A 27,877-nucleotide genomic window follows, 5' to 3' on the forward strand; every position below is an offset into this window, starting at 1 on the left:
GTGAAACATCAAAAGAAATCTGCAGTCCGAGAGCTCAGCTTTCCTTCTCTGCTGGTCAGATGGAGAAGTAATCTCATCAGGTTGGAAAGTGCTGACTCAGGATTTAATAAAGTGCCTGCAGATGTGGTGTCTCTAAGGTATTCAACTCATGTAATGCAAAACAGCTCCGCGCCCAGCGACGTGCTTATAAAATTTCATTTAACCATTGCAGCACGGTTCTCTTAGGAGTTTTATCACACTTCCCGCCCCTTAATTTACAGCTCCATGAAAGTTCCAGCCCCATTCTGTGGGGATTCTGGAATGCTCACAGTAGTCAGGATTTACGAACCATAAACAGCCTCCGTCCCACTGCATCCTAAACAAGAGGGCTGAGATGGCAGCCGGCACTGTGACAGTGGCAGGCTGGTCCTTCTCTTGTGCCTTACAAAATGGAGTTGGTCCAGAGTCTACTGGAGACAGGAGATGAAGTCAAGGGACTCACCTTCCTTCTCAACAGCCAATATTCTAACACACGAAACTTTTTCTTACAGTCTCCCTTTCTACTCAGCGGGCAGGGCATACATTTTAAAAACAGAAAAGAAGTAGATTTGAGATATTTCACTTTGGGAGAGAGAGAGACAGAGACAGACAGAGACAGAAAGACAGAGAGACAGAGGGTGTGTGTGTGTGTGTGTGTGTGTGTGTGCGCGCGCGTGCGCGCATGCTGTGGAGGGCAGGCTGGGCTGTGACAGCAAAATCTGTTTTTCAAATTAAAAAGTTGAACAAAAGGCCCTCCGGGGCAAAGTTTAACTCTGCACGGAAGGAGGTTGTTAATGTGGAATCCAGAACTGGGTGTGACGCTTAGCTTTCCTCTCCAGGCAAGGTGGGTTATTTAAGGACATTTACACACATAAACGGAAACACAAAAATACAGGAAGCTCCCCCTCCAACACACCACTCTCTACCAGCCACACAAGGGACCCAGCAAGCAGGTCTGCATTGAGTGCAGCTACTATATTGTCCCTCCTGGGGATGATGCTACCTCTGCTGGACCACACGAATCCAGTCAGTTAGTCATTTCTGGCTTCCTGTTCTTGTTTGCATGAACTAAGCCTACTATTTAGCACAAATGAGTTGTCCTTGGCAAATCAGCCAAAAGCTGGAGGAGGGGGGTCAGGGTGGGGGGAAGGGGGCACTCCTGTCTCTGACACAGAAAGAGTAGACAGACCTCTGCGTGCATTCCTGGTTTCTCCTTTTAGGATCAACCACTTGGGAGTCATTAGTCATTTGGTCAGTAAGTACCAAGGGGCTGCAGTTTTCTTGGTGTCGTGGACTTGAGGGTCTGGGAATGTTGGGAGTAAAGAAACTGTGGCATCTGCCTTTAGAAGCTTTAGTGTCCAGCAGGAAGTGGCTTGGTTTAGACTTTTATGTCCTTCACGATTTCTCAAAGGATCTTGATAAACTCAGCTGATGAGGCCAAATGTCTAAAGGCCCAGACTGAATTCTACTGATGGGTTGTATGACATCACATACACAGATAGGGCTCTGTGCTGGGTGACCCTGGAGTCCTGGGCATGAGAGGATGACAGTGGTCAGCAGTAGTTTCTGGAAAGGGTGACATGCTGTACACAGGTGTTAGTTATGGGTATTGCCAGCCTCAGGCTTTGATCTCCACAGCCATTTTTCTTGTCTGATTTTATTTTGTTAATTAAAGAAAGCCTGTTTTCAATAACTCTAAACCAAGACTTGTTTATTGTGCAGGAAACTATTAAAACATTAATGGGCCGTGAGTGGCCTCGCTTACCTTTGTAGAGCCTTATCTTCTCACCACTTGTGGTGTGTTAAACTCCTTCCAGATCTCCCAAAGCCAAATGCTTCCTCCCTGCTGGGTCCTGGGCACAGGCTATGCCTTTTTCCTTGCTGTGCTAACACTTGCTGGTCCCTGAGGTCTAAGATTAAATGACCCCCTTTTCTTTTTTAAAAAATTAAATTACGTGTGTGTGTGTGTGTGTGTGTGTGTGCCTCAGTGGGCTATGGAGGTAAGAGGACACCTTGCAGGAGTTGGTTCTCTTTTGCTATCATGTGGGATCCAGAGATTGAACTCAGGTCATTGGGCTCTGTAGCAAGTAGCTTTATCTGCTCACGAGCCACCTTGCCAGATGTTCCTTTAAACTGAGGTACCTTTCTTAGGGTCTTTACCCATAGGCTCTGTCTGTTACTATGGTGGTGAGACTGTGAAAGCCTGTTTCTTCACAAGAAAGCTACTCATGTTCTCAGGTATGGCATCCCCACGGTCTTGCCCCAGTTGGTGAGAGAGGAGGTACTGAATAGACTAAGTTGAATAGATTGGGTTAAGTAGAGGGAAAAAAGAAAGTAGGATTCTGTTTCCCAGGGCCAGGCACCAGCACCCTCAGTGAAGTACCGTATTTTAGATGGGTCTCCATAGTACAGCTAGGCCACATACATGCTCCCAGCACATGGTTTGGCCTCCTGCAGTGACAGGCGCCCTCCCTAGAGAGGCACAAGTCTCTAATGGCTGCCCCAGGCAGCTCCGATGTGAGAACTGTTGCAATGGGGCCAACCGTGGCCAACTGCGTCAGGAGCATGTGCAATAGTTTTGCAACATGGCCTTGTGCCTGCTTACTACATACACAGCACTTGTCCAAACCACTGCTCCCTGGAGAGTGACTCTGCTGCTCCCAGCCAAGACCTCTGCTTTGGTTCAAACCTCAGTACGGGAAAACACTAATCGTTTTACCCAATAAACTATCCAGTACCTACAAACTTTGAGAGTGCATACACAAGCCAGTCCTTCGGGCTGTTCCACGGTTGATATCTCACCCCACCCCAGCTTACCCTGGTGTTGCTCTTACCACTAAGTCCAGTCTCTTCTCATTCTCCCTTTATAATTTCCTCTGATACTCTCACCCCCATGAAACCAAAGACTTTCCTGTTAAAAACTGCCCTGTGTCCCATTTGTGTTTACTCTGAAGACCTACTGGAGGGCTGTTTCCCCTGGTGCACACTTGGGCTCTGGTGTCCAATCTCACAGGAACAGTGGTACCTGCATTCTGTGGACTAGCTAGATAATCTTAGGCATGGCTGCTGGCACCTTAGAGCCTCACTGTTTGACTCCACGAAGCCAAAATATTGAGGATGCGGTAATACTTGACTACTGATTGATGAGGTACCTGACTGGGAATGAGTTCGGGAAACCGGGTTCTGGGTTCTCTTACTGTTAAATATGGCTGGCCCAAGGATCCACTTGGGCCTAAAGAAGACCCATTTCCTAAGAAAGTGGTCCCTCAGTCATGCATTTTCTTGTATTAAATGATATAATTTTCTAAGTTATGAGTGGCCGCTGTGCCAGCTCCTCCTCCTAGTTGCAAGGGAAAGTTCTTGAGAAAATAAAAAATCTGTCTTTAATTGTGGTATTAAATTCAGAGCCGCGAAACCTACAACACAAAGGGATTGGCTCAAGCCCCTGAAAAGCACCAGCTAAACTGCAGGCCTTCCAGACTCGGGATGGGGGGCATAGGGAGGGAGGGAGACAGGGAGTAGTCAGGAAACCAAGTGGGACAGAAACAATCCTATTTTGGTTTTTGTTAGTGAATGGCATACTACATAGATCAGAGACTTTTTATAAAACACAAACCCCCACTGTACACAAAGCACAGGAAAACGTGAGGAAAAGGGGGGGGGAGTAAAAGCAGCTTAGGGTGTGTTAACGCTGCTATTCTGTCAGCTTAAAGAGTATTTTATGCTTGATCAACAGCTCTTTTTTATTGTGCTTTTCTTTCATTCATCGAAGACATCAAAGCAGGCCCCACCAGCATACCTGCCCTTCTGGAGCTAGCGCTTGGGAGGAGGGAGGCTCTAATGAAGCTGGCCTCTGGGAGCCGGAGACCCCCGTGGACACGGCAGTTCAAAGGGAATATTTCAACAATGATTACATTTTGTAAATCTTTTTATGAAAGAGACAGCTTATTTCCTGCTTTTTCATGAAAAATAGATTCTATCCATTAAAGTGAGTCCGTGCCACGGAAGCTGCCCGAGATCTGAGGTGCGGCGTAGAGATTAAGGGGACAACAACCCGATGAAATTGTCCTGAGTTCCTATGTACTGGGCTGGGGCGACAGTACCGGATGTGTTGGGCGGAGCTGAGATGGTGGCACGACAGCTTGGCCTTGGAAAATGTGGTGTGAAGGTGGGGTGGAGAACGTGTGGTGCGTTTGGGTGCGCATGTGTGTGCGTATGTGTGTGTAGGGGGCTTTGAGGGTGAGTTTTTCTCCCTGGAACCTGTGCTAATGATCAGGTCTCTTTTGTGCTTCGATTCTACAAAGACCAACAGTCCAGGGAGCATCGAGTCACAAACACTTCTATTCCGTACAAGCAAAACGAAAGATGATTTTTCTTCCCGTTTCATTAATTGTTGTATTTTAATGCCTAGATATATACAAACCCTTTCCCACAGGGGAAGTTAGTCATAAAAAAGTAGGTCTGCTCTTAAGACACAGGAAGGCTTTCTTTATTAGTCTTAAAAGGCAGGCCCTAGCCCTTTGTAAGTTTTGATTTTCACAATCAAGTATCCTTTATCCCCCATTTGATTTCTTTTTCCAAGAAGAGAGTTGTGTAGAGTGGGAATGATAAAGGAACACGATTTCCTAAGGAGCTACAAAATGAACAAAAACAAAACAAAACACAACACAAACCTATGTTTTCTACATACTGGATTCCAATTTTTATTAAATGCCTCTGTCTAACAAGGGTAGACAGTCACATTTGCACTTGGCTGAACGGTGGCCTAGGGAGGGAACTTTTCTGTTTGAAGAGATAGGCAGGGGATTGGAGGTCGGTGCTCAGTAGAGCGTGGCTCCATTTTAATAATCATTCTACCAGCGCTGTTTCCCCAAACATGGCTGGGGTTTATAGCAAACCCACAGCGAGGATTGCTATTCTCACTCTGTAGGTAGGAAAGGGAACAGGAACATGACAATCAGAAGCCCTGTGACTTCTGATTTCTCCCACAGGCATTCTGCAGCAGAGTGCCAGGAGATCTACCCCTGCCCTGAACAACCTCCAGGTCTCACCCTTCAGCCCCTGGGCCTCTGAAACTGTACAGCAGCTACACCTTGAACACATAGTTGTTGTTTTAAGACAGGCTTACATGTGACTTAAGCTGTCCTTGAAGTCACCATGCAGCCTAAGATGACCCCTAACTTCTGATCCTACTGCCTAGATTCCCCTTCAAACCTGGGATCACAGGCTTGCTCCACTCTCCTCAGCCATTTTGGGGATTTCCTGCCCAGCAGGTGCCCCCTGTCTGGCCTGTACACAGTGCTTGCTTCTTACTCTTTCCTTGCCCTCTACTCACTGTCTCTATTCTTTCCTTCCTGGTCTGTTTTCCTACTTCTGCCCCCAGCATTTCTCTCCCTGTGGTAAGCCCACAGAAGAATCTCAGAAGACCCCAGTCTCTCTGAGGCTATTCAAGCCAACCCTCCTCTACCTCCTCCTCGGCTCACCACAAGAAGAAGAAAGAGGGAAGGAAGCCACAACCCCTTTGCCAGGCAGCTGGAGGCTTCTACAGTGCCCCAAGGCAGGCACAGAGGCAGTCTGAGCAGACCACAGAGGAAGCCTTAGCTTTGCAGGTTTTGAATTCTTGAGAACAAAGACTGGGAGGGCTGGGCAGCGCAACCAGGTGCAGATCTGGGGGTCAGGGGCTCTGGTCTAAAACTCAGACTGGCTGGGGTGGAAACTTCTCTGGTTACACTGTGAGATCGTCATTCCTGTACCTGTCTTCTCCTTCCAGGACACCTCTTTTTTTAGATTCCGCTGGTCCAGGAATCATCATCTCCTTGTCCACAATGTGGCAGTCATTTTTTCGTGAGGCATTAGAGTATTCATGCTCCATGTTAAGGTTAGAGTAAGCACTACCTTGTCAAATAACACCCCAGTACTGCAGGATGCAAGGGGCCCAGTCTAACTTAATAAAGTTAAAAACAAAAACAAAAAACAAAACCACTACCAACAAAAACCTCTAAACTCGCCCCCCCCCCCAAAACCCACAAAACAGCTAAATTGGCCTCACAGGTGAGCCATCATTAGGGATGCCCGAGCCAGTGTGGATGGGAAGTAGGGATTATCAGTTGGTCCACCTCTGCAGAAAATCTCTCCCTCCAGAGATGATGACAGGATTTAGAGTTTTACAATAAAACTTGCCTTTGTTAAGAAGTGACTGGTAAAATGGGACCACGTGGGGAAGTTTACAACTTCAGTGGCAGTTTTCTCCCCTTAATGCTGAAACAGCACACGCCTTTCATGTTTACATTTATTTCCTTCTGAATGTGTAGATGAAATTTATAACTAAACAATACTCATTACTACAAACAATTCATTTGTTCCTAAGTATTTCCAGGAGTTGTAAAGAGGCAGCTTGTCTATGGAGCTGGAATACAAGGTGCAGGCTTCACAGGTGTGCCCCAAGTGTCAACCTGAGGGGGTCTTAGCAGTGATTCGGTCATGGTAGACATATGATAAGAGAAATGACTTGGAGAGAAGAAATATCATCCTAGCACAGAATATTTATTTTTACCTTCTGAGCTAGGATTTCTGAATAGTCCATCTCCTAAGCAAAGACAGATTCAAAAAGGTATTGTATAGAACCAGCCACGCAAGCAACCTTATACTCACTTGGTTTTGTGGCTAAGTTCCAGTTGGTAGTGAACTATTAGCGATGGAAATTTAGGAGCAGTTCAGAACACATGTCCAGTGCTAGCACGGAGGGCTCACACACACACCTACCTACTATCACTGAGCTGTTGAGTAATAAAAATAATACAGAGTTCATGGCTATTATATGTTTGCCAGATCTTTGAAGGGTCTTTTGCCTCTGTTAAGCTACCATACTAAGAGGAGAGTCTATTGTTTATTTCACAAGAATGGCTGCAGCTTCAAACGATGTATACCTGCTTTCATTCTGACTTGGCAATTACAAACATCCCACAGATAGGCCAAATTGTGCTATTCTAGAAGATGCTCCAATTAAAAATAATAATTCAATATTTTTCTTACTGTTAAAAGAGCGAACTGTCTGGGTCAAAATATGACTTGTTCAACCACATCAACTTTCCTGTATCGTTCTGCAGGAACGCATTTATGAGTTCAAGTTCAGGCTTAAACTAAATAAACTGCTCATCTAGAGTTTACAACGCAGCCTCATTTACATGTGTTCTCTCTGAACTCTGCCGGCACAGTGTGCTAGTTTCCAAGGTTTGGTGAAGGAATGCTTTAAGGCTGGCATCTGGACTGCTTTCTCAGGCACAGCAGACCTCTCAGGGCCCCTGGCAGCACTGCACTCTAGCTGCCATTAACATTTCTGCAGACTACTCTTACAGGCCACAAGAGAGAAACGATGCAGAACCAAAAGACTAGGTCTTCCCAATTTTCCCTATTAGGCATGTGAATTACAATCTCAGCAAGGGTGAGTTATGGATTCTAGATGCATATTCTAGAACTCCATAGCCTTGACTTCAAGTTTTCTGCAATCATTTCTCAGCTGTTTTTGGAATTGACCAGCACACATTTATTCTTTTCAGAAATGAAGATGTGAGTTGTCTTAATACTATTTCTATCTTGTGAGTGAAGTTGAAAGGTGTTGTTAGAAAAATGTTTTCACTCACACATACCCCCAAATTTCATTTTATATTTTCAAAAAACACCCCAAAACAAAAAACAACAACAACCAAAAACCAAAACAACAACAACAACAACAACAACAACAACACACACACACACACAAGAGGTGTTTGAGTCAACAATATCTTGGGAGTTGCAAGCCAATAAATGAGCACCTAAGAGGGAGAGTTATAGTTGAGATTCTAAGTTTTTCCCTAGGAAGCAAGATGGAGAGAGCTGGTTCCTGTCTAACCAAGATTGACCCTTATCTCATTGCTAATCAAGGGTTCTGGGCTTCACAAACTGCTGTGTGAGACAGAGAATGAAGGAATCTGTTTCTTGTCTTCTCTCTGAATAAGAGTTTATCAAGACAGGAGCTGAGTACAGCACCCAGTAGCACTGATAGTGACTGTCCTCTCATGGTATCTCTTCACACAGAACAGTTCTTCCTGAGATGTGACCCCACCCAGCCAGACTATACACTGCTGGTTCCCAGGTTCAGCAGCTGTACCCTCCAAGGTGTCCCATGACAAACTGTACAAATGGCTCAAGAATCATTGCTGGTGTGTGTGTGTGTGTGTGTGTGTGTGTGTGTGTGTGCCGTGGGGCTGAGGAAATAGAGCCAGGGTGGATTAGGGCAGAGTCACAGGCATCTCTATCATGGGTTTTACACATCAGTTGAGAGGAGACTGAGAAGACCTGGCTAGCGTGGTAGGTATGAGGATGAAATGAAACAAAGTATGAAACATTGTCATATGACTGTCCTTGCAGGTCCAGGGGATTAGAGCTGATGCCTTGCTTTTGAAGAAAAAGGGGAGATGGTTCCTCTCCATCTGCAGAAAGACAGCTATCTCCTTTTCATGTGCTGGTTGATGGACTTTTCTTGGTTTGGCAGAGCAACAGGACACATAAAGTCACTCTATGTTACATTTTACTCTGCCTCAGTTTACTTCCATGCTGAAAAATATTCAGTATCTGAAACTGAATATACTTCAGGTTAAACCTTTTGCTATGAAATTTGTAAGATTATTCTATGTAATGTGAACACAAGTAAAGCAGACTCTGTGTTGTGCCAAAGTGGGTTTGAGTCTGGTTATCTTTGGGTACCTATGACATGTACCTATGGCATGTACTTATGGGGTGTACCTATGGGGTATACCTATGGGATGTACCTATGGGGTGTACCTATGGCATGTACTTATGGGGTGTACCTATGGGATGGCATCAGCGCTCATAGCTCTGAAGAGCATCTTAGTCTCTACCCAAGGCTTACTCCCAATCCTCAAACTGATGATAATAGTCTATGTGTGAGATGTAGTCATTCCTGTGTTTGGTTTTGGTTTCTCTTCTTTATTTTTCATAAACGCTAATAATAATTTTGGTCTGTTGTCCATTGCCAATGGGCCATTGCCATTGAAGGTTCCTCCACAAAAGGCATTAAGCATAGCTGCCAATGTCACCAAGAAACCCTTGCAAAATGGTGGGTGGGAAGAATCTGAAGCTAATTGCTTTGAAGACAAAACAGTTTGATAGTTCATGAGTGCTTTCTGCTTGTTTACATGTGTCTGGGTGGGTTTGTGCTGAGTGCTACTCAGCTTGTGTCTCTTCTATAAACAGCTCTCTCGCAAAGGAAGCCTGGCTAATTCTGAAAACTGGCTCTTGAATGGAAGGAAGGGGATGAAGTGAGCAAGCTGCCTCCTGTAAAAAACAATTATGCACTTGGAGGAAAGGCTTCTCTCTTCCACTGCCTTAGCCTTGGTTATCCAGCACTTGGGAACTCTTGCTAATTCCTTGCCTGATTCCTACACTAAGAAAGCAGCAAGGAACAGGAAAAGACCAGTCTAGATGTCATAGCCGTCACCCCAGGCCAGGGGAGCATTAGAGAACTCCATGTGGACTTCTATGAGCAACCCTTGGTTAGCAAAGGCCACTGTGATGCAAAGCCCAGGGGAGGAGCCAAGCAAACAGCCTTCTGGGAAGAAGCTAGGGGTTGAAGAACTATGACGTCATTAGGGGAGGTGCAAACAGAACCTGGTTCTTGGGCCCATTTTGACAGGAGGTAATATTTGGGAAGAAGCTAGCTGAGATATACAGATGTCTGTGGCCGGATGGTGATGGGGGAAGGAAGAACGACAGACACAGGATGAGCCACACAGCAGAGCTGTGACATCACCTCCCAGTGGTTTGTCATTACCACATTTCATAATATTTGCCTAGAAAGACACATAAAGACTATCAGGTCAAATTAATCCTAATGATCAATTTTCATCTTATTCTAATTAAACAATTTCAATTTAATGAATGCAAGCATGGAAATTAGTCAAAATTACAAATGTAAATGTTGAACTTTAGATCAAAGGTCCTTCCTATTCCTCAGCTCATGTAAAGGCACTTTCGAGTGCTTTGCCTGTGACGTGGTGGGGATGTTAACCTTTGTCTGCACTGTGAAGGGCAGAGGTACAAACCAGACAGACACACGGACACACACACACACACACACACACACAAACCCTACGGTAGTCTATGAAAATAAAATTCTCCCAAGGTGAACTGAAGTAAAAGCTTATATTTCTCAAGATTCCAAAGCACTTGGGTCATGCTAGTGCAGTGGTTCTCAACGTGGGGACTGAGCCTCCTTTTCGGGGAGGTGGGGGGATAAATGACCTTTCACAGGGGTTGCCTAGGACCATCAGAAAACACAAATATTTATGTTATGATTCATGAAAATAGCAAAATGACAGTTATGAAGTAGCAAGGAAATAATGTTCTGGTTGGAGTCACCACAGCATGAGAAACTGTAAAGGGTCACAGCTTTAGGAAGGTAACTGCTCTAATGGATACTGGGCTTTTTGTAAAATTCCTCTGTAAAATAGAAACCATGTCACCAAGCCACGTACTAAGCCGCCAGCCCCTTTCCCTTCTGTAGTCAGACTCCGGGTCTCTGTCCTGGATGCCTGTGAATCATTTTACCATGAGGGCTTTGGCCCTTTATTTAAAGATGCTGCTTTGTTAAAGTGAAACAGATTCTGTTCCAACATGCAGTAAAATTTCTATCATGAAACGTGTCATAATCTTAAAGGGAATTACCAGCTTCCATGTTATTTCTTTAGCCTAAAAAATAAAAACAAAAAACAAACAAACAAAAAACCTGGCAGCTTAAAATGGATTTAAACATTGTACAGGTAAGTAAACAATCCAAGTGATTTCCGTCAAGATATTAGAAAACCATCTTTCTCTTTCCATAAAAATCCAAAATGGATGGATCCGGAGCCCTGAAACAGCGATAGAAGAGTTCTAGCAAAATGACCCATTTAATTAGTTAATTAGTTAATTAATTAATTTTGTTTACACTCTAAAAGAGGGAAAGTAACTACAAAAATCTAAAAGAGAAATGCATGCTTGTTTTTTAATTTCAAAACGTTGTGTTGCTGAATCACAGTTCAAGTGGGGCTGCCTCCACAGCAGCGTTTGGTTTTGAGAGACTGCTCTGGTGTCACTCCGACTAAGCCAACAGCCAGAGTTTTCTCCCAAAAGGAGGCCTTCATCATGACATGGCTCTCCATCTCTGCCCACTCCTGATTATATATGAGAATTATTTGATAGCATTTAACTCACTATTACTGTTTGGGGACATTGCAGGAGAAGATCAGAGTGGTTAAGAATATAGTTAATTAGTGGAGTAATCACCATTAGCCTTGGTAATGATGGTAGAATCCCTATACCTTAGTTAATGGGCATGGGTGAGTCATTTTGGACTGCCGAGGGTAGCAGCGGTTTTATCTTCTACCCCATGGGAATGACACTTAGCCCATCACGTTTAAGGTTTGACCTTCATTGAACAGCATGATCCTAATCCCTAGATTTCATAATCTTAACTGGGAAACATTAAAATATGGATTCACTCCAGTTGGCAAGAATCTTTATGTTCTTTTCACTGAAAAAGCTATAAATTCAATGGTTGACCTTTTATTTCCAGGTCACAAGTGACACCCACTCAGCTTCATCCAGTCACATAGGATTTATGTTAGGGTTTGCAGGTTGAAGCCATGAAAGTTGAACTTTAATGAAATGTCTTTCAAAGATGTACACTTAGCCAAAAAATTTCCCAAGAAATTAGTGATAACTTTTCCCCCCCTGAAACAGTGATCACACCCCTTGGCTCACTGAGGGTCTCAACGCAATCTACTGACAGATCACCTGTAGAAAGTTTCTTCTACAATCATTTTCTCTAGATTGTTTGCATCTGGGAGGTAACAGCACCTTAGTTTCAGTTTAGACTTCTAAGCTGAAAGCCTTTTGAGAGATCCTCTTCACGTCACCACAACTCATTCTATCCCCAGCTGAGAATGCTCCTTGTCCTTTCGCAGCAGATCAATGGTATTGACGGGAGGCAGTCATTCGTGCTGTCAATCAGGGAAATGTGATCTGATGGGGCTCCAGTGCAGCGAGATAAGGAAGGAGCTGCAATCCTGCTCAGAACCACACCATCTGAATGAGATCAATGCCTCCCACCCGTATGGTCCCCTTCCCGCGGCACCCTAACTGTCACCATTAATAATGTAGAAGGAGCTGATTAACCTAAGTAAAGTGCTCTCTGCTGGGTAAGCACATAGGGATCTGCGAGGCCAGGGCTGGGCAGCAGAGAACAAAACGTCATTTTTATTTTTCCGTGGATGTGCACTCACTTTCCATTCTTCTCTTGTAACAATTACTGTACCAGCCACTCTGAAGGAGTCAATAAATTGATCGGGGTCTTGACGCAGCAGCAGAGCCAGGCTAATCTGATGCACCATTATCTGCCTGGAGAGGATGAGGTGGGGCACACCCAGGGTACAGAGAGCAAAAAGGGGGGGGGTGAGTCAGTAAAGGAGAACCTGCTTGTCCTAGGTGAGTGCCTCTCCACAGGCCGCTTCTGGGACAGTAAGAAGCATGTGTGGTAGGTGTGCTGTATGTGTTGGGAAAGGACAGAAAAAACAAAACAAAAAAGCAAAAAGCCTCAGCTTTCAGTTTGGTTAAAGGATGCAGCCTAAGTAATATCATATGCACCACTTATTTGGGTCCCTACGGAGGGAGCATCAGTCACTCACAGAATCTGCAGTTCAATGAGGATCGCCACCCCATTAGGACTAATCATGTCAGCCACCCTAGTTGACAAAACAAACATCCAGAAACTGCCCCTCCCAGCTTCTTCACAACTTGCTTTCACTCTGAGATTTTGTTCTTCCTTCCCTCACCAGACATAAAGTTTAATTGTTTTGTAATGGGGAATTATACACAGAAACTCTCCACTGCATCCCTTGACAGATTTATCCTTAGACTCAAAAACTGATGCTGTAGGTTCCATTTCAACTTGCTCCTTGGGAAGACACTAAGTATGTTCTTAATAAATAGTATCATCCTGGTGGCCAACTAGAGTACACTTCATGGAAAGCTGATGTGGAAGGCTGACCTGGACACTCAGCTCAAGGGGTCTCACCCTGTTAACACTCCTCCATTTCCTCCCATTCACAGGCCTTTTGTCTGGAGGAGAATTGAGACCATTCCAGTTTTGCCTCAGAGCTTACCAAACTTCATTTTAAGGACAGTGATCGGTAGAGACTGGGCTTTCTCATTCTACTTAGATTAAATCTGTATGCCATACCAGTGGAAGGAAGGAGGGAATAACCTCATGACTTTATTGAAATGTGATTTCTGAGGATCAGGAGGCTAAACAGAATCACCATGGTCACATGATAAATCAACTCAGATCTGCTTCCTTCCAAAGCCCGTATTTTCTTGACTCCTGGAAAAAAGAAAACTCAAGACCATATGTCTTCACATGCAATGTCTGCCTGAAAATTCCATGCCCAGTGGGAGATCACACCAAGCAAGGCCAATAGCTTGTCCTGCTGAGACCCCTCTATGCCTTTTTGCAATTTTTAATGTTCCACAAAATAAAGTTCAAGAATCTCTCCCCCAGATCCAGGTACATGTTCACCCATGACTAGGCTCTCTCCCAGATCCAGGTACATGTTCACCCATGACTAGGCTCTCCCCCAGATCCAGGTACATGTTCACCCATGTCTAGGCTCTCCCCCAGATCCAGGTACATGTTCACCCATGTCTAGGCTCTCTCCCAGATCCAGGTACATGTTCACCCATGTCTAGGCTCTCCCCCAGATCCAGGTACATGTTCACCCATGTCTAGGCTCTCCCCCAGATCCAGGTACATGTTCACCCATGTCTAGGCTCTCCCCCAGATCCAGGTACATGTTCACCCATGTCTAGGCTCTCCCCCAGATCCAGGTACATGTTCACCCATGTCTAGGCTCTCCCCCAGATCCAGGTACATGTTCACCCATGTCTAGGCTCTCTCCCAGATCCAGGTACATGTTCACCCATGTCTAGGCTCTCCCCCAGATCCAGGTACATGTTCACCCATGAGTAGGCTCTCCCCCAGATCCAGGTACATGTTCACCCATGACTAGGCTCTCCCCTAGACCCAGGTGTATGTTCATTCATGACTATGACTTGGTTTAAACTCCAGACTCACAATCAAGCATTCTCAGTTGCTGATTTTATATGACAGACAGAGCACACACTGCTCTACCCACAATCTAACTTCTTGGTACACATCATCCTGAGTCTGCAAAGGAAAGCTCTTCTACCATGGATACTTCTATAAAACTAGCTCTGTCATCACCTCTGATGTATACTCCTTGCCCTACATTTTCCTTCCAGAGTTCTTCCTGCTCTATCTGTCCTACTAATAGACCACACATGTTCCCATGATGTCATTCATCAGACTTTATTGGAATTTGCTTACTTCCTCCACCAGAAGTCTGCAAATTGTAGGGTGGCGGTGAGATTACATGTACCCAAGGTCTTTCTCTTAGCTCAATATGGTATGAGGAATACAGTAGGTACTCAATAAATCCTGACTTCCCTCATCTCCTTAAGATCCATTACTTGGGGGGTGACAAGTGGGAGAGATGAGCTGGGCAGCCAGGCACTCTGACTCCTGGCCCAGTGATTTCCCCACTTTCCCAATATGTACAAGACTAATCTATGGTTGGTCTCATCTCAGACCTCCCTATAGTTCAGTGTTCCCCTATTCCTTGTACTTCCCTGTAGTACTCTTTCCCTATCCATACATGTAAACACACATGACCAGGCATTAGCAGATGAGGGACTATGCTGAAGGGTCAAGGCTCTAGGTCATGAGAACCGGTCATCAGTTCTTCCATTGTTTAAGGCAACAGGAGGCAAGCTGCCTATCTAGCCTGTCTTGAGCACTTCCTGCATCATCCAAGGCAAGATCATGAGGACTTGAAGTTGCTCTTATTCAGTGCTCATGTTCAGACTTGGGAGGAGGGCAACACACACACACACACACACACACACACATACAGAGAGAGGCAAGGACCAGCTGTGCTAATCCTGTATGAATACCAGCAAAGAGGTGTTAGAGATCATGAGCGTCTGTGCCTCAGGAGTGCGTGTGGAAAATATCAGGGCAGCAGTAACTCACTTTGGCTCTGCTGTAAGGATGCACTGAGAGGCCTTCGAGAACGTCTTTGTAAGGAGATTGGGAAGAGGCACAAGTTGAAGACAGTGCTTCAGCGGACAGGGCATATTGTGAGGCAATATCCCCAGAAGAGAGGTCTCTTAATGACAGCATTTTCTCTTCATCTTTAGTACAAACTTGGGAGAGTACTGAGGGGCTGAGGAAACAGGAAGAGTCAGCGGAAGTCAGCAGCTCTTTGGAGACTCACTTTAGACCAAGGACTCTGGCTTGGAACAGTGTGTCCTGCATTCTGCCAAAGTCTTGGACTCATTAGCAGCCCTACAAAGGGCCCTGGCCAGACAAAGTCTGGGTACTCAATCCTTCCCTCATGTGGACAGTCATCACTTAGAGTGTAGGAGACATCTGTGGGATTGGCTCCTGGTCCTGGGCTTTTCCTTGCAAAGGCTGAATGAACTGTGAGAATCCACTGTGCTGTGCCTCCTGGAGGTCATGCTGCAGGGAGGGTGCTGGGCTCGGTTTCCTGTTCTTTAAGCTCTGTTGACTCAGGCTGAGCAGAGCCCAGCACTGTTCTTCTCTAGAGGAAGCACCTGGCTCAGACTCTGGAAGCTGGGTGAATTCTGGGGGCACAAGAGGGCACTGTGTACAGAACCTGCATGAGCTGAGCCACATGCCCTCTATACAGCTTTCTCAGTCCACAATAACCCAGAGAGATGTGTCCTCCATCAGGGGACAGCTCTGTCTACTTCCCAGACCTCAAACTGCAGCTGAAAGAGATGATAATTCTAACCCCCCTCTCTCTGTCTCTGTCTCTCTCTCTCACACACACATACACACAAACATACACACACAGACACACACAGACACACACACACACACACACGGTCTCCTTGAGATACAGAAAGGGAGCGAAGAAAAAAAAACTATATGAAACTATACCAGTATTAGGAAAGAAAAGAGGGAACAATCAAGGAAGTTGAAAAGTACACGGACCTTCTCAGAGAGTGGGAAAACGGTAGATACTGTTAACAGCCTGACCCTGACTGACTGTTTCTTTCACGGAATTCACTTTGTTTAGACATAAGAACATGATCAGATTGGGTAATGGCCCAAGATTTAAGCCAAACAATACAATCCTATGCTAGCTTTCCCAACACCTAAATATTGGGCTAAAATGGGATTCAGTTTCAGCTAATGAGAGCTAAATAGAAGTTTGGTAGCCAGGCACAAAGGTAGAGCATGGCACCTTTTTCTGCTATTGCTCGAACAATGGAGTATGACATGGGGATGATGTTTGGAGCTGCTGCAGAAATTCTGGGATTGGGGGCCTCAAGCATCAAGATAGAAAGATGACAATGTGAGGATGACAGAGCAGAACATTACAGAGCATGGGTTCCCAGTCCCACAACAGCTGAAACAATGACAACCAAAACAGTGTTCTCATAGTTTTAGAGAAATAACCTTGATTAGCTTACGCAATACTTAACTGGCTTTTCTCCTAGTAAGCAGACACTGTAACTGACTTCGTCAAATAGATATGGAAGCTGAATTCCAAAGGAGCATAGGCAGGATGTGAAAACAGTTCATCCCATTCCAAAGCTAATAGCATTGTGCCTGTTCTCCTGTGAAATCAGAGTAGAGTGTCAAAGACATGTCCCTTATCCCAGAACCTCCACTGACAGAGGCATTCCTCTTCCCCGAAAACTGTCGTGGAAGTGTCGCTAACTCCTGCCTGCTGTCTGTAGTCCCACTTTTTAAATCTGTGGGTCGTGGATATGGAGTTGTGAAACTGAATGTTGGGTTTAAAAAATATTGGCAACAGTAAATAGGATGTTTCTAGATATGCAATGACAAGAAGTTAATTAAAAGTCAAGTGAGTAATGAGTCCAGGGTGTTTGGGCAGCACTGGCCCATGCTGCCCTGCAGGACATCTTTGCAGGCTTGCACAGGGTGCATGTGTCCTTTGCCCCATGCATCGCCACCCTGTGCAGTACCAACTCATGTTACTCGAAACACCTCAGCTCAGAGTGAGATTATTGCAGGTTATGAATTGTAGTGTTTTTATTAATCACACAAAGCTTTCTGCTCTTACAGAAACATAATGATTTCATTATGGAAAACAAAGACTTTGAATATTTCCCTGTCAGTGTTCCAACTGTCAGCATGCTAGTATCAAATTAGTATATCTTTGGGTTGTTAGAACATTTAATTAAAACTTTTTTGTGTTGTTGACTTGAGTTTCATAGAACATTTGTTAAGAGAGTTTTCCTTTGTATATGGATAGAGTTTCCAACAATTTCTAAAATTGCCCTAAACCTCCTTCCACCATTTTGTTAATAAGTATTTATTAGAATCAATATTCCCAGTATTGATAATTTTAAAAGCAGAACATTGATCAACTCTGAAAAAGTTGAAGATTGTCTATATCCTGCAGAATCTGAAATGATTGAATCCATTTCATTAGCATGCAAACCTGCTGAAATCATTAATAAATCATATGTATACCAAAAATTATTTTATAATACATTTCTCTGATTTAAGTAAATGCTTGATTTGAACACCGGCTTTATGAGCCTCTAACATACCTGTAACCCTGAGGTCTTGTAGAACCTGCTCATGTGGAAAGGTTGAGTGAGTGGAGAGGGTGGGAGAAGCATGGAGCGGCCACGTGCTGCTTGCCAAGGCATGGCCCTTCTCTTAAGCCTTTCTCTAATTTCCATCTTCTACACTTAACAAACATAACATCTTTAATATTTTCTTTTTCCTCTGTGAATGTGTATGTGTGTGTGTGTGTGTGTGTGTGTGTGTGTGTGTGTGTGTGTGTGTGAGAGAGAGAGAGAGAGAGAGAGAGAGAGAGAGAGAGAAATCATCTCTTCACTCCACTCTCCTTTGCTGCTGATTTCATGTTAATGCTGGAGGGGAAAGGGCGGCAATATTTACTAGACATTGACCCTGTGAGGTTGCATGGTCCATACCATAATTCTTAGAATAATCACCAATTTGTATTAGCTAAGATTCACCCTCCATCTTTATATTTTGGAGACAGGTGCCACACCCTTTCCAGGATGCTGTAATTATAAGCATGAGTCAAGCTCTGGATTCCCAGATTTTTGGAGCAAGGCTATACTCCAAACAAAATGCTAAATACAGCAAACTCAAAAACAAATATCCAAAGGTAACGGGGGTGGGGGCACGCACAGAAGAACTGAGAAAAAGCAGAGGAACACTTTCTTTGCCTTTTTTGAAAGTGCCACCAAATTAACACTTGAAAAATTAAGTTTCCATTGGTTGAAAAAATGTTAAAGGGAGTCATATAGCTTGCCAGGGAGTTAGCTGACATGCAACATTACAGGCCAAGCCCCTCTGAGTCCTTGCTGAGTAGAAACATGACTTTGTGTCCTGGCTCTACAACCTTGGTAATGTGCTCTGAGAAAAATCACTTTCCCTCTTTAAATTAATTTTCTATGTTTTTAAACTGTAGGATAGGGTTAACAATGATAGATCTTTTCTAAGGAATCCTTTAAAGATCAAATGAGTGTGTATATATAGTATATACTTATATATACACTATATATACTATATAGTATACTATATATACTTAATAATATATACTTATATATAGCTTATATGTATATAAGAACTTATGTACATGTATTCATATTTATAAATATACTTTATATTTATATACATTTTATAAATATATGTATAGATTTATATAGATATGTAAGTATAATATATACATAATACGTCCCCCCCCCAACACACAGAAACAAACTTCAGGTAAGAAACCAGGCTATAAAAATGGAATTACTGAGGAAAAAGAGAAAGTGCCATGGCCACCACCAACGTTACACACTTGGCTCCTAAGTGATGGAACAAGTTCCTAGTCAAGACCTGAAGTGAAAACACACACTTGTAACCATCCTGGTAGTGGTGTTGGGATAGAGATAGTGGTGCTGGCTCTTCGTGCAGAAGCCCGAAAACATTATAGGCAGCATTTTCCCCAGGTAGGATAAGAAAACAGACTAGAAGGGGGCTGAGGCAGGTCTGCAGAACGCTACAAAAGTACCTCTCTCAGAAGATAGATAGATGGATAGACAGATATAGATAGATAGATAGATAGATAGATAGATAGATAGATAGACGTCATAGTGTTTAACCTAAGAGGCTTCAACAAGTTCAGCATTATTTCCATTGGACCCAGAAAGAACGGGCCCGACATAAAACCAGCTTAGGAGAAAACAGTCCTTAAGGTTTCACTGTGTATAACTAGGTGATCAGGTGGTATTTGGTAAACAGACTCGTTAAGAGGACACTGAGTTAAGCCTTGGCTCCCTGACTACCTTGGTGCCAGTTCTCTCTCTCTTCAGTTTGCCAAGTGGTAATAAATGCCAGCCGCAGAACTGTCAGGAGCACAGGCCTCCCTCCAACTGAGAGCTTTGAGTGTTTAATACAGAATAGCCAACTTAGCCAATAAGTAACTTCTCAAAGTCAGGAGCTGAAGAGATTTTATCTGCTGTTACTCTTCAGTCGGCTAAAGGAAATGCTCAAATCCACCTTCAGGGTGGGGCAGGATGGGACAGGACTGGGCACTGTGTTCCTCTCTAAGAGAAATCTGGGTTCCTTTTATAACTCTCCAGCTGAGCCTTAGTTTAACTTCTATGTTGTACTTCTCTTCCATGACCAGGAAGTCACGTGGGAGGGAGCAAAGGAGGGAGGCAGTAGGCTTGAGCTCATGGGAATGAGTCTCACAGAGCTTCATGCAAAGCAGGGCACACCATGCCTGGAGGGGGCATTTCTCAGAGAGGAGGGGGAGGGGTTCCCGGCTGGTATACTTTTTCGATAGGTAAGGATTCTAATTGTATCTGCTTGGTCTGGGAATTTAGAGTTGCATTGTTTCCTTTTTTTAAAGGGATGCTCAGATTTTATCTATCACTGGATTGGCAAGAATTAAAAGTGTGTGTGTGTGTGTGTGTGTGTATGTGTGTTTAGATATAATGTACAAGAAAAATATCATCAGACCAAAGTTAGATGAGGACAGAAAAGCAACCCCAGCCTCTCCTGCTTCTTCTAGTCTTTGGAATATTCTTCCAGTCATTCTGTGATGTTGAAGCCTCTTAGCCTAATCACTTTATTTGGTTTTCTTCTGTGAGGCGTACTTTTGTAGCACAGGCCCAATTAAAACTCTCTATGTAGCCCAAGCAAGACTGAACTTCTTGATCCTCCTGCCTCAGCCTCCCAAGTGCAGGGATTATGCCTGGCCACATTGCACTAGTAACGTCATGATTAATGTCAGAACTATTAATGTCTGTTTCTTCTACTGAACTCTCTAGAATTTCAGGACAGTTGCTATTCTTGTATTCTTTAGGCAGTGAAGAATATAGTAAGCAATAAAACAAATACTCAAGTAGTTGAAATTGTCAAGATTTTTGTAGATCGCTTAGACTGTGGTTTCTCAGCCCGACTTCAGGAACAAGATTGGAAGTCGACTGAGAACCTCTCCAAATCTCTATGCTCCACTTTCTCCATGGATACATATCCAAGGTGGCAGAGAGGGTGTTGTGGGCAACAGATAAATACGTGTCACTGCCTTGATTTGTCCCATGGGGACCTTTCAGAACGAGTGTGAGGCTCAGTCATGTGCTGTGAACTTGAGCTGAGGCAGTCACACTGTAGGTGGTATGTAAGGTGAGGCAGCTAAGATTTATTTAGCAGAAGTTACAGCAAATCGGGACCATACTGAGCTCAGCCAGTCTCCTAGGGCTTAAATAACATTTCAGATGCCACAGCTCCGTTGATGCTGAATGATGGCAGCTTGAATTGTGGAGAGAAAACACTTGCTTTTAATAGTGTTAGAATTCATTTTTCATTGTAAAGAATTTGTCCTCATCAAAGTTCTGCAGGTCAAACATTTTTATTTGAATGTTTGGATTAAACTAGAATCTGAATCAAATGAGCTCTCTGCTCAGCTCTCCTGTGTGAGAACAGGTATTCCTATTTATTAACCCAGTGGTGAAATGTGACCTCTTTTGCTCTAAGCAAATGCCTGTTCATAAAGGTTCTTGTTTTCAGAGATTAGATTATATCAGCTACAATAGCCCCCAGCTTTCTCTCTGAAGAGTGATGGGGTCTGTATCATTCAGGGCTGAGTTGGGCACATCAACAGAGAATAAACACTCAAGGAATAAACATCAACCATCATGGGATGCTGCTGGAGAAGAGTGTCAGGGTGTAGTAAAAGAGTCCACAGGGAGCTGGCCACATCTCTCTAGTAAGAGCAGCTACAGTGTAGACATGGAGGAGCAAGGTGAGGGCCAAATGATAGTATCAGAGGAGACAAAAAGAAGATCCAGGCAGAAGCGGGCAGATCCAGAGCCAGGAGCCAGGGCGTAATGCACCCAGCAACTGGAAGGAGTATGAATGGAAATGGGCTTCTGTAAGCATAAGAGGGATGCATCTATCCCTCAATGACAGGATGGTTCTCTGGAGAAAACAGCAGACTGGCAGTGAAGGAGGGATGGGGAAGCGGGAAAGAATAGCTTTCAATTATCCGTGATATCTTTCCCTACCAATCACTGCAGATGATGAATAGGGGTAATAAAAGCCAATATTCAATGTTTTCAATTTACATGGAAAGAAGGTCACAATACACTGTTGCACAGAAGGAATGGCAGGTTACTACACAATGGAAGCAATCTGACCTTGTTTTTGCAATATACTTGATTGTGTAGTAACAGCCAAGGGTGGGTTTATATAGAAATATTAACAGATACTCCTGGTGAATTTTATTATTTTTCTCATCTGTATTTCCCACAATTAACATGAATCGCCACTTAAAAACAGGTTTCCTTTTTGTGAAGGGCTTGTGCAACTTAACATAATGTGATCTAGAGTCACCCACATGCAGCAAGTATCAGGATGCCCTTCGTTTTTATCAACGACCACCGTTCTGCTGTGTGCGTAAACTATATTTTCATACAGATGATTTGAAAGCAATTGTGCAACTTCAGACTCACCAGGAAAAATCTCAGAATAAGAAGGCACGTGGAAATAAACAAGCAAATGGGAGAACAATTCTCTATTGGACAGCATAAGGAACGCTTAGAGATTTCTACCAGGATTTGGGTTCTGGGGGAGTGAAGGACTGTCTTATCTCGAATTTGTTCATGGACTTCAGTCAGGATTTATTCTGTTTTGTTCTGAGACAGGGTCTCATCTCCTATCCCAGGCTGGCCTTGAACTTCCAATCTTCCTGCTCCAACCTCCCCAGTGCTGTATTACAGGCATGGGCTACCATTCTTGGCTCTAACACATTTTAAAGCCAACCATCTGACTAGGTAACTCCAACATTTACTCATGCAGAGGCAGAGAGCAAATCAAGTTCTCTATGGGGGAGTCGGACTTTAATGGGTTAGCAGCAGCAGAGAACAAATTTCTGATAGCCTTAAAAGTTTTCCTAAATTTCAACCAACATCAATTCCATACCTTACAGCAAAGCTATCTAACAACAACCGCAAGCTTGCTGAGGAAATGAAGAACGTGCAGGTGTTCAAATAAAACTTAAAAATTCCCGTCAGCCAAGTCAAGTGACGTAGGCTTATAACAACTCGGGAGACTGAGACAGTCGGATCATGAGTTCAAGGTCTATTTGAACCACTTAGCGAGTTCAAGACTAGCCTGGGCAATTTAGTGAGATCCTATCTCAAAAGAGGGCTTGGGGTCAGCAGTAGAACCTAGCATCTGTGAGTTAAGCCCAGTACCACACACAGGCATGCATGCACATATGCACATACACATACACCTACACAGATGTGCACACATGCCACACCACCACATACATGTGTGCGTGGGCACATACACACATGCATACACATACACTACACATACACACTCATCTGTAAGAAAATACCTTTTCAACTCATGACTTCTCATAAGGGAGCTGTATTTAAAGTATATTATTATTTATCATTTATATCTAAAACTTACTTTGAACAGTTTATTCTTAAAATGGTACTATATCATAAAATAAAAATATTTGGGGGATATAAATTTGACTTTAAGATATAAGACTAGATAGGCTTATAGAGGACAGAGAAAAAGAATTCCATTCTTAGTTTCTCATGAAATAATTAGGAATGACTTTCTTTAAGCCAAATGTGACAGGTGTCACTGTGGTAAGAAACATTGAAGCTATTGTCATCACAATGCCAACTATTTAATGGAAAACAAAGAGAATTCAGTTCTAGGTGCCAATAGCAGATCTTTATGACATCATTCATCCAGATGCGTGCAAAATCTGCATTGTTAAGAATTGAAGGTTTTGTGGTCAACACCATGAAGACAGCCTTTGAGTTAAAGAAGGCGCTTAGGAAAGAAAGTAATACTGGAAAAACCACATTTTCATTATAGACAGATAAACAAAGTAGAACATGTACAGTTTAGATGAGGTGAATTAGTTTGTTGTATAAAATACCATGCAACATACAAACAAGACACTTCAACAAATTTGTACTTTCTGGGTTTTCAATGAATCAATCTGAGCAAACTGAAACTTTGAAAGAAACAACAACCATCGTGCATGGAGCTATGGGAGGCCTGCTGGCTCACTCTTCACTCAGCCTGAACATGGAAGCCCAAAGCACACAGTTAAACACCCATCTTCTAGGACGGGTGTTCTCAGACAACGGTACAACTTCAAACCACCAGGACAGTATTGGAATATTTGAAGGTATGGGAAAATAAGCGAGTAAGTGGAAGAATGTGATGGGAGGGAGGTACGGAGTAGGAATTTTAATCCCAGACACCATGTGCAAGCCAGATTTAGAAGAAACGGCAGAAACGGGAGATTCAAGAGGAGAGCGGTTCCTCTTCTTGGGCCCTCCATTTTCTACTTAGAGCTGGACTTTCTGGGGTGCTGCTTAATGTATGTGTGTGTGGGGAATCAGAAGCAGTGCTGCAGGTAAGCACAGTGAAGCAGAGCCCTGTACGGAGGGAGGGAGCAGACACAGGAAGCTCTTCGCTGTAGATAGAAGCTAGGCAGCTGACAGGACATGATAAGCTCATGAACAGAACAACCTGAAGAAAATGTATGTCAAGAACTTCAATGACAAAATCATTTCCTTTGTATCAATTATGAAAACGTATAGTCATATTCTGGTTAGGAAATTGAAGAGTAGTTTATTCTACGAACGTGGACGAATATTCTACGAAGTCTCTTTCCTGAGCCTCTGCCCATGCGCCTTGGGGCCCAGAAACTTGCTACATGTCAACTCACAGCAGGCGCTTTAAACCTGTTTTAGAAGAGCCCTTCTTAGCCTACACAAACCCAAAAGCATCGTTCTCCTGTGCTCAGCCAGCTCTGGGTGCTCTGCACCCTACTTTCAGTCAGCCACATCCATATGACTTTCTGCTTAGCACTGCCCAGTTACAGGACCCTAGTTTCCCATCAGTCACCTGCTTGAACCTAACACTAGGAACTTAATAAAGAGCTTAGAAACCGTTTGTCCCCAGCCCTGGCCCCTTTTAGAAAGTTTACCAGTTTCCTGAGGCCATAAAATGAGAGGAGTGGCTGGTCTCCCAGTGGCTGCTTCAATACCATGGAAAACAGGTTCCGTGGGGGGAGCTTGTCTGTCTGCTTATAACTACAGAGCCATGGCTGCCCCAAAGAGGGAATACACACTGTCCAGCCTAGCAACCTTAATTTGCCATGGCAAAAGCAGTCTGGCCCAGAAGAACTCCTCTCCTACCCCAGTCCCATAAGCAAGGATCCCAGGGATATTGCTTATGGTTTCTAAGAACACAAAACATGGCTACGGGGCTGCAAGGGATGGAGTCAGGAGGAAGGGAACTGGAGAGAGCTGGAGCATGTGTGACCTGGTGTGCCCCAAGACACATCAAATTGCACCTGATGAATAAAACAAGCTGCACCACATACAGAAAAGTTGAGAGCGGCCCACCTGTGTCTGTTGAGGGATATTTACAAAGCTTGGATCCCGTGGTCCAACACTGACGAATCGGTTTGCGGGGGAGGTGCTGGGTGTCGAGTAGGCTGTGAAGGGAAGGGACACATGCGTTCAGGAAGCAGCACGAGATTGCACACACAAACAACACCAAAACACACAGTCTCTGAGCCTACGCAGTTGATTAATGCAAACACTGTAGCTAGCAAAAGATCTGGCTAGCAAGAGGAAGGGTGGGCAGGGATTGGCTCCCGGGAACCGCTGGGGGTTAAATGGCATCCAATTGGTGCTTAGCGGAGGGAGTTGTTTTCTCTTCCCATCATTCAGATTAGAACATGCAGGACATTTGCAAAGTGTACTTTGTATGTTAAACATGAGTTCTGGGGGAGAGAGAGAGACCCCGGTCTTAGTGACAGGGAGAAAGGAACAGGGTAGGATGTGGGGGAACACAGATCACTTTACAGCCATGCTCTCTCATCCACTATGCTTGTTAGAGTCCCAAACCAGTTCTAGGCCTCCACAGGTAGGGAAGAGGAGTCTTAAGGAAGGAATGAAGGGGTTCTCCAGGAAGGGGGTGAAAACCCAGTTAGAGCAAGCAGCCTTTATAGGCCCTACTGCATGTGTAGAATCTTTACGATGCCCAGGTGTGCTTAAAACCTCCATGCCACCACTTGTCCCTTCCCAGGGCCCTTCTGCAGAAGATAAACTGAGCTGTCACTCTGGGGCCTTGGTTACCACTTTAGAGTTCACTCTCCTCACTGGACATAGGAGCTTTGTCATTTTGTGTTTAGGAGTTTCTTTGCTAGAGAAAAGAAAATCAGGGGCTTTTCACGAGCTGCAAGCCCAAATATGTGTTGAGGCAGGTGTACCCTAAACTCACTTTACCACAAACTCCAAAAATTTAGTTCACATTCTTTCTCTGTCCTAGATTCTCTTGATTATTATTTATGACTTTCATTTAATTCTCTCTGTGTGTCTCTTTCCTCTCTCTGGATGTGTGTGTATAAATATGTACATGTGACTGAATGCACCTAAGGAATTCAGAAAAGGGTGTCAGATTTCCCTGGAACAGGAGCTATAGGTAGTTGTTAACTGCCTGACATCTGTGCTGTGGATGAAACTGGGATCCTCTGTAACAGCAGCAGTACCTGTCCTTAACTGATGAACTAGTCTGAAAATTTTAAATTAAAAAAGACTTCTTAAAGACTAACTCTAGATACACACTGTCTAAAGAAAACAGACAGTTCAGAATTTCTAAAGGGGCAATTGTGTTGTTATTGACATCACCTGTTTCTCTTTGAGTTCTCAGGAGACTGTTCCTGCTTCTTATTCAAGTCCACATAAGGCTATCATTCCTACCAATTTGACCCAAGTCCTGTTGGTTATGATGGTGGCAAGAGATGAGGCATTCAGCCAGGTCTGTGATGGTCACATGGTATAGTTGTAACCCAGTTTAACTGTTGAGCACAAGATGAAGCTGAAGGCCCTCTGAGGGCAGGGTAGGATTTTTCTAGGTGCCTTCATCCACTAATAGTTTTGTATACAAGGACAAGGATGCTCTGTGTCATACTAATCATGGCAATCTGACCATTTCCTCTGGGCTACCTTCTATACCAGGAAGTTTGAGTTGAGAGCAAAGTCTACATTCAGCCACTACACCAGGCAAGTTTGTGTTTCTTTTACCTTTAGCCTATGGCTTTACTGTAATACATATCAGGAAATATCAAAGGAGGTCTGTATATTGAAAGATGTGGACTATACCTAGAAGTATAGTTACCTGCTTCTAGGACACAAGAAGAAGGGAGGGGAGAGTCAGGAGGATGGTAATGCTGAACTGATTTAATGGACCCATCAGGCCATTTGTGAACAGTCAGGTGGTTTACCCAGGTACAGAAGTACACGGATGTATGTCTGGGTTCTGCAGCTACGTGTCCCATGTTACACGGAAGCACAAGCCCTTAGTCTGATGGTCCTGGTGGAACAGTGTGCACTGGACAGCTGCTTATCATAGGCACACAGCAAAATTTCTGAGGATGATTCTGCTATACCAGTGACATCCCCAATAAGCACACCAACTGACCACAGCATGCATGTTACTAGGGTGTGTATGTGTGCATTGATATACGGCTCACAACACAGTGGCTCAGGTTGGAAAGGTCTTTTATTATGTCCCATTACCTAATTTGACTTGGCTTAAATGTTGACATTGTTACTTCTAACTTGTTTTTTTCCTTCCATCATCTAAATTAAAGGATGCAGGACATTTACAAAGTATACACTCTGTGTTATACATGAGCTCCACAGTAAAGAGATAGACCCTGGGCTTAGTGACTCAGAGAAAAGAATGAGGTAGGACAAATTAGCTACCCAGAATCACTAGGAAAGGAATCACTGTTTATTTCCCTTTGTTTAGACAAATCACAGTCTAGTTTTCAGAACAACCCAGAATGCCTTTAATGCTCCAAAGGGCTACTCAAACACCAAAGTTTATTCTGCTTATTAAACAAATAAACAAAAAAGGTAGTGGTGGTGAGAGAGGTGGTAATGTGTTCATATTCATTACCCTGAGGTATGAACCTAATGGTATGAGCCTAAGCTGTACTCTTATACCTAGGAAAGATGATTCTACAGAAAGGTACCTTCTGGGCACATTTACAGACGTAGAAAAAAGCAAGGGAAGGAAGGAAGATGGGAAGGAAGACAGGAAGAAGGGAGGGAGGAGGGAAGGAGGAAGGGAAGAAAGGAGGAAGGGAGGGAAGAG

General features: G+C 43.9%; 1 protein-coding gene across 4 annotated transcripts in view; it reads right to left on the reverse strand.

Moving 5' to 3' along the window:
- Nfia (nuclear factor I A) overlaps nucleotides 1–27,877 on the reverse strand; it is a 349,756-nt gene that overhangs the window by 11,699 nt on the left and 310,180 nt on the right. For 3 of the 4 annotated variants that reach the window (XM_085839176.1, XM_085839178.1, XM_085839175.1), the window contains one exon: nucleotides 25,114–25,205. The exons of the other annotated variant lie outside the window; for it this stretch is intronic. In XM_085839176.1, coding sequence (XP_085695302.1) covers nucleotides 25,114–25,205 — 92 coding nt within the window. The remainder of the gene's footprint in view (nucleotides 1–25,113; nucleotides 25,206–27,877) is intronic. 4 annotated transcript variants of the gene reach the window in all.

The sequence above is a fragment of the Mus caroli genome, unplaced genomic scaffold (assembly GCF_978045245.1).
Source record: "Mus caroli unplaced genomic scaffold, Mus_caroli_1 scaffold_6, whole genome shotgun sequence".
Taxonomy (NCBI): Eukaryota; Metazoa; Chordata; class Mammalia; order Rodentia; family Muridae; genus Mus; species Mus caroli.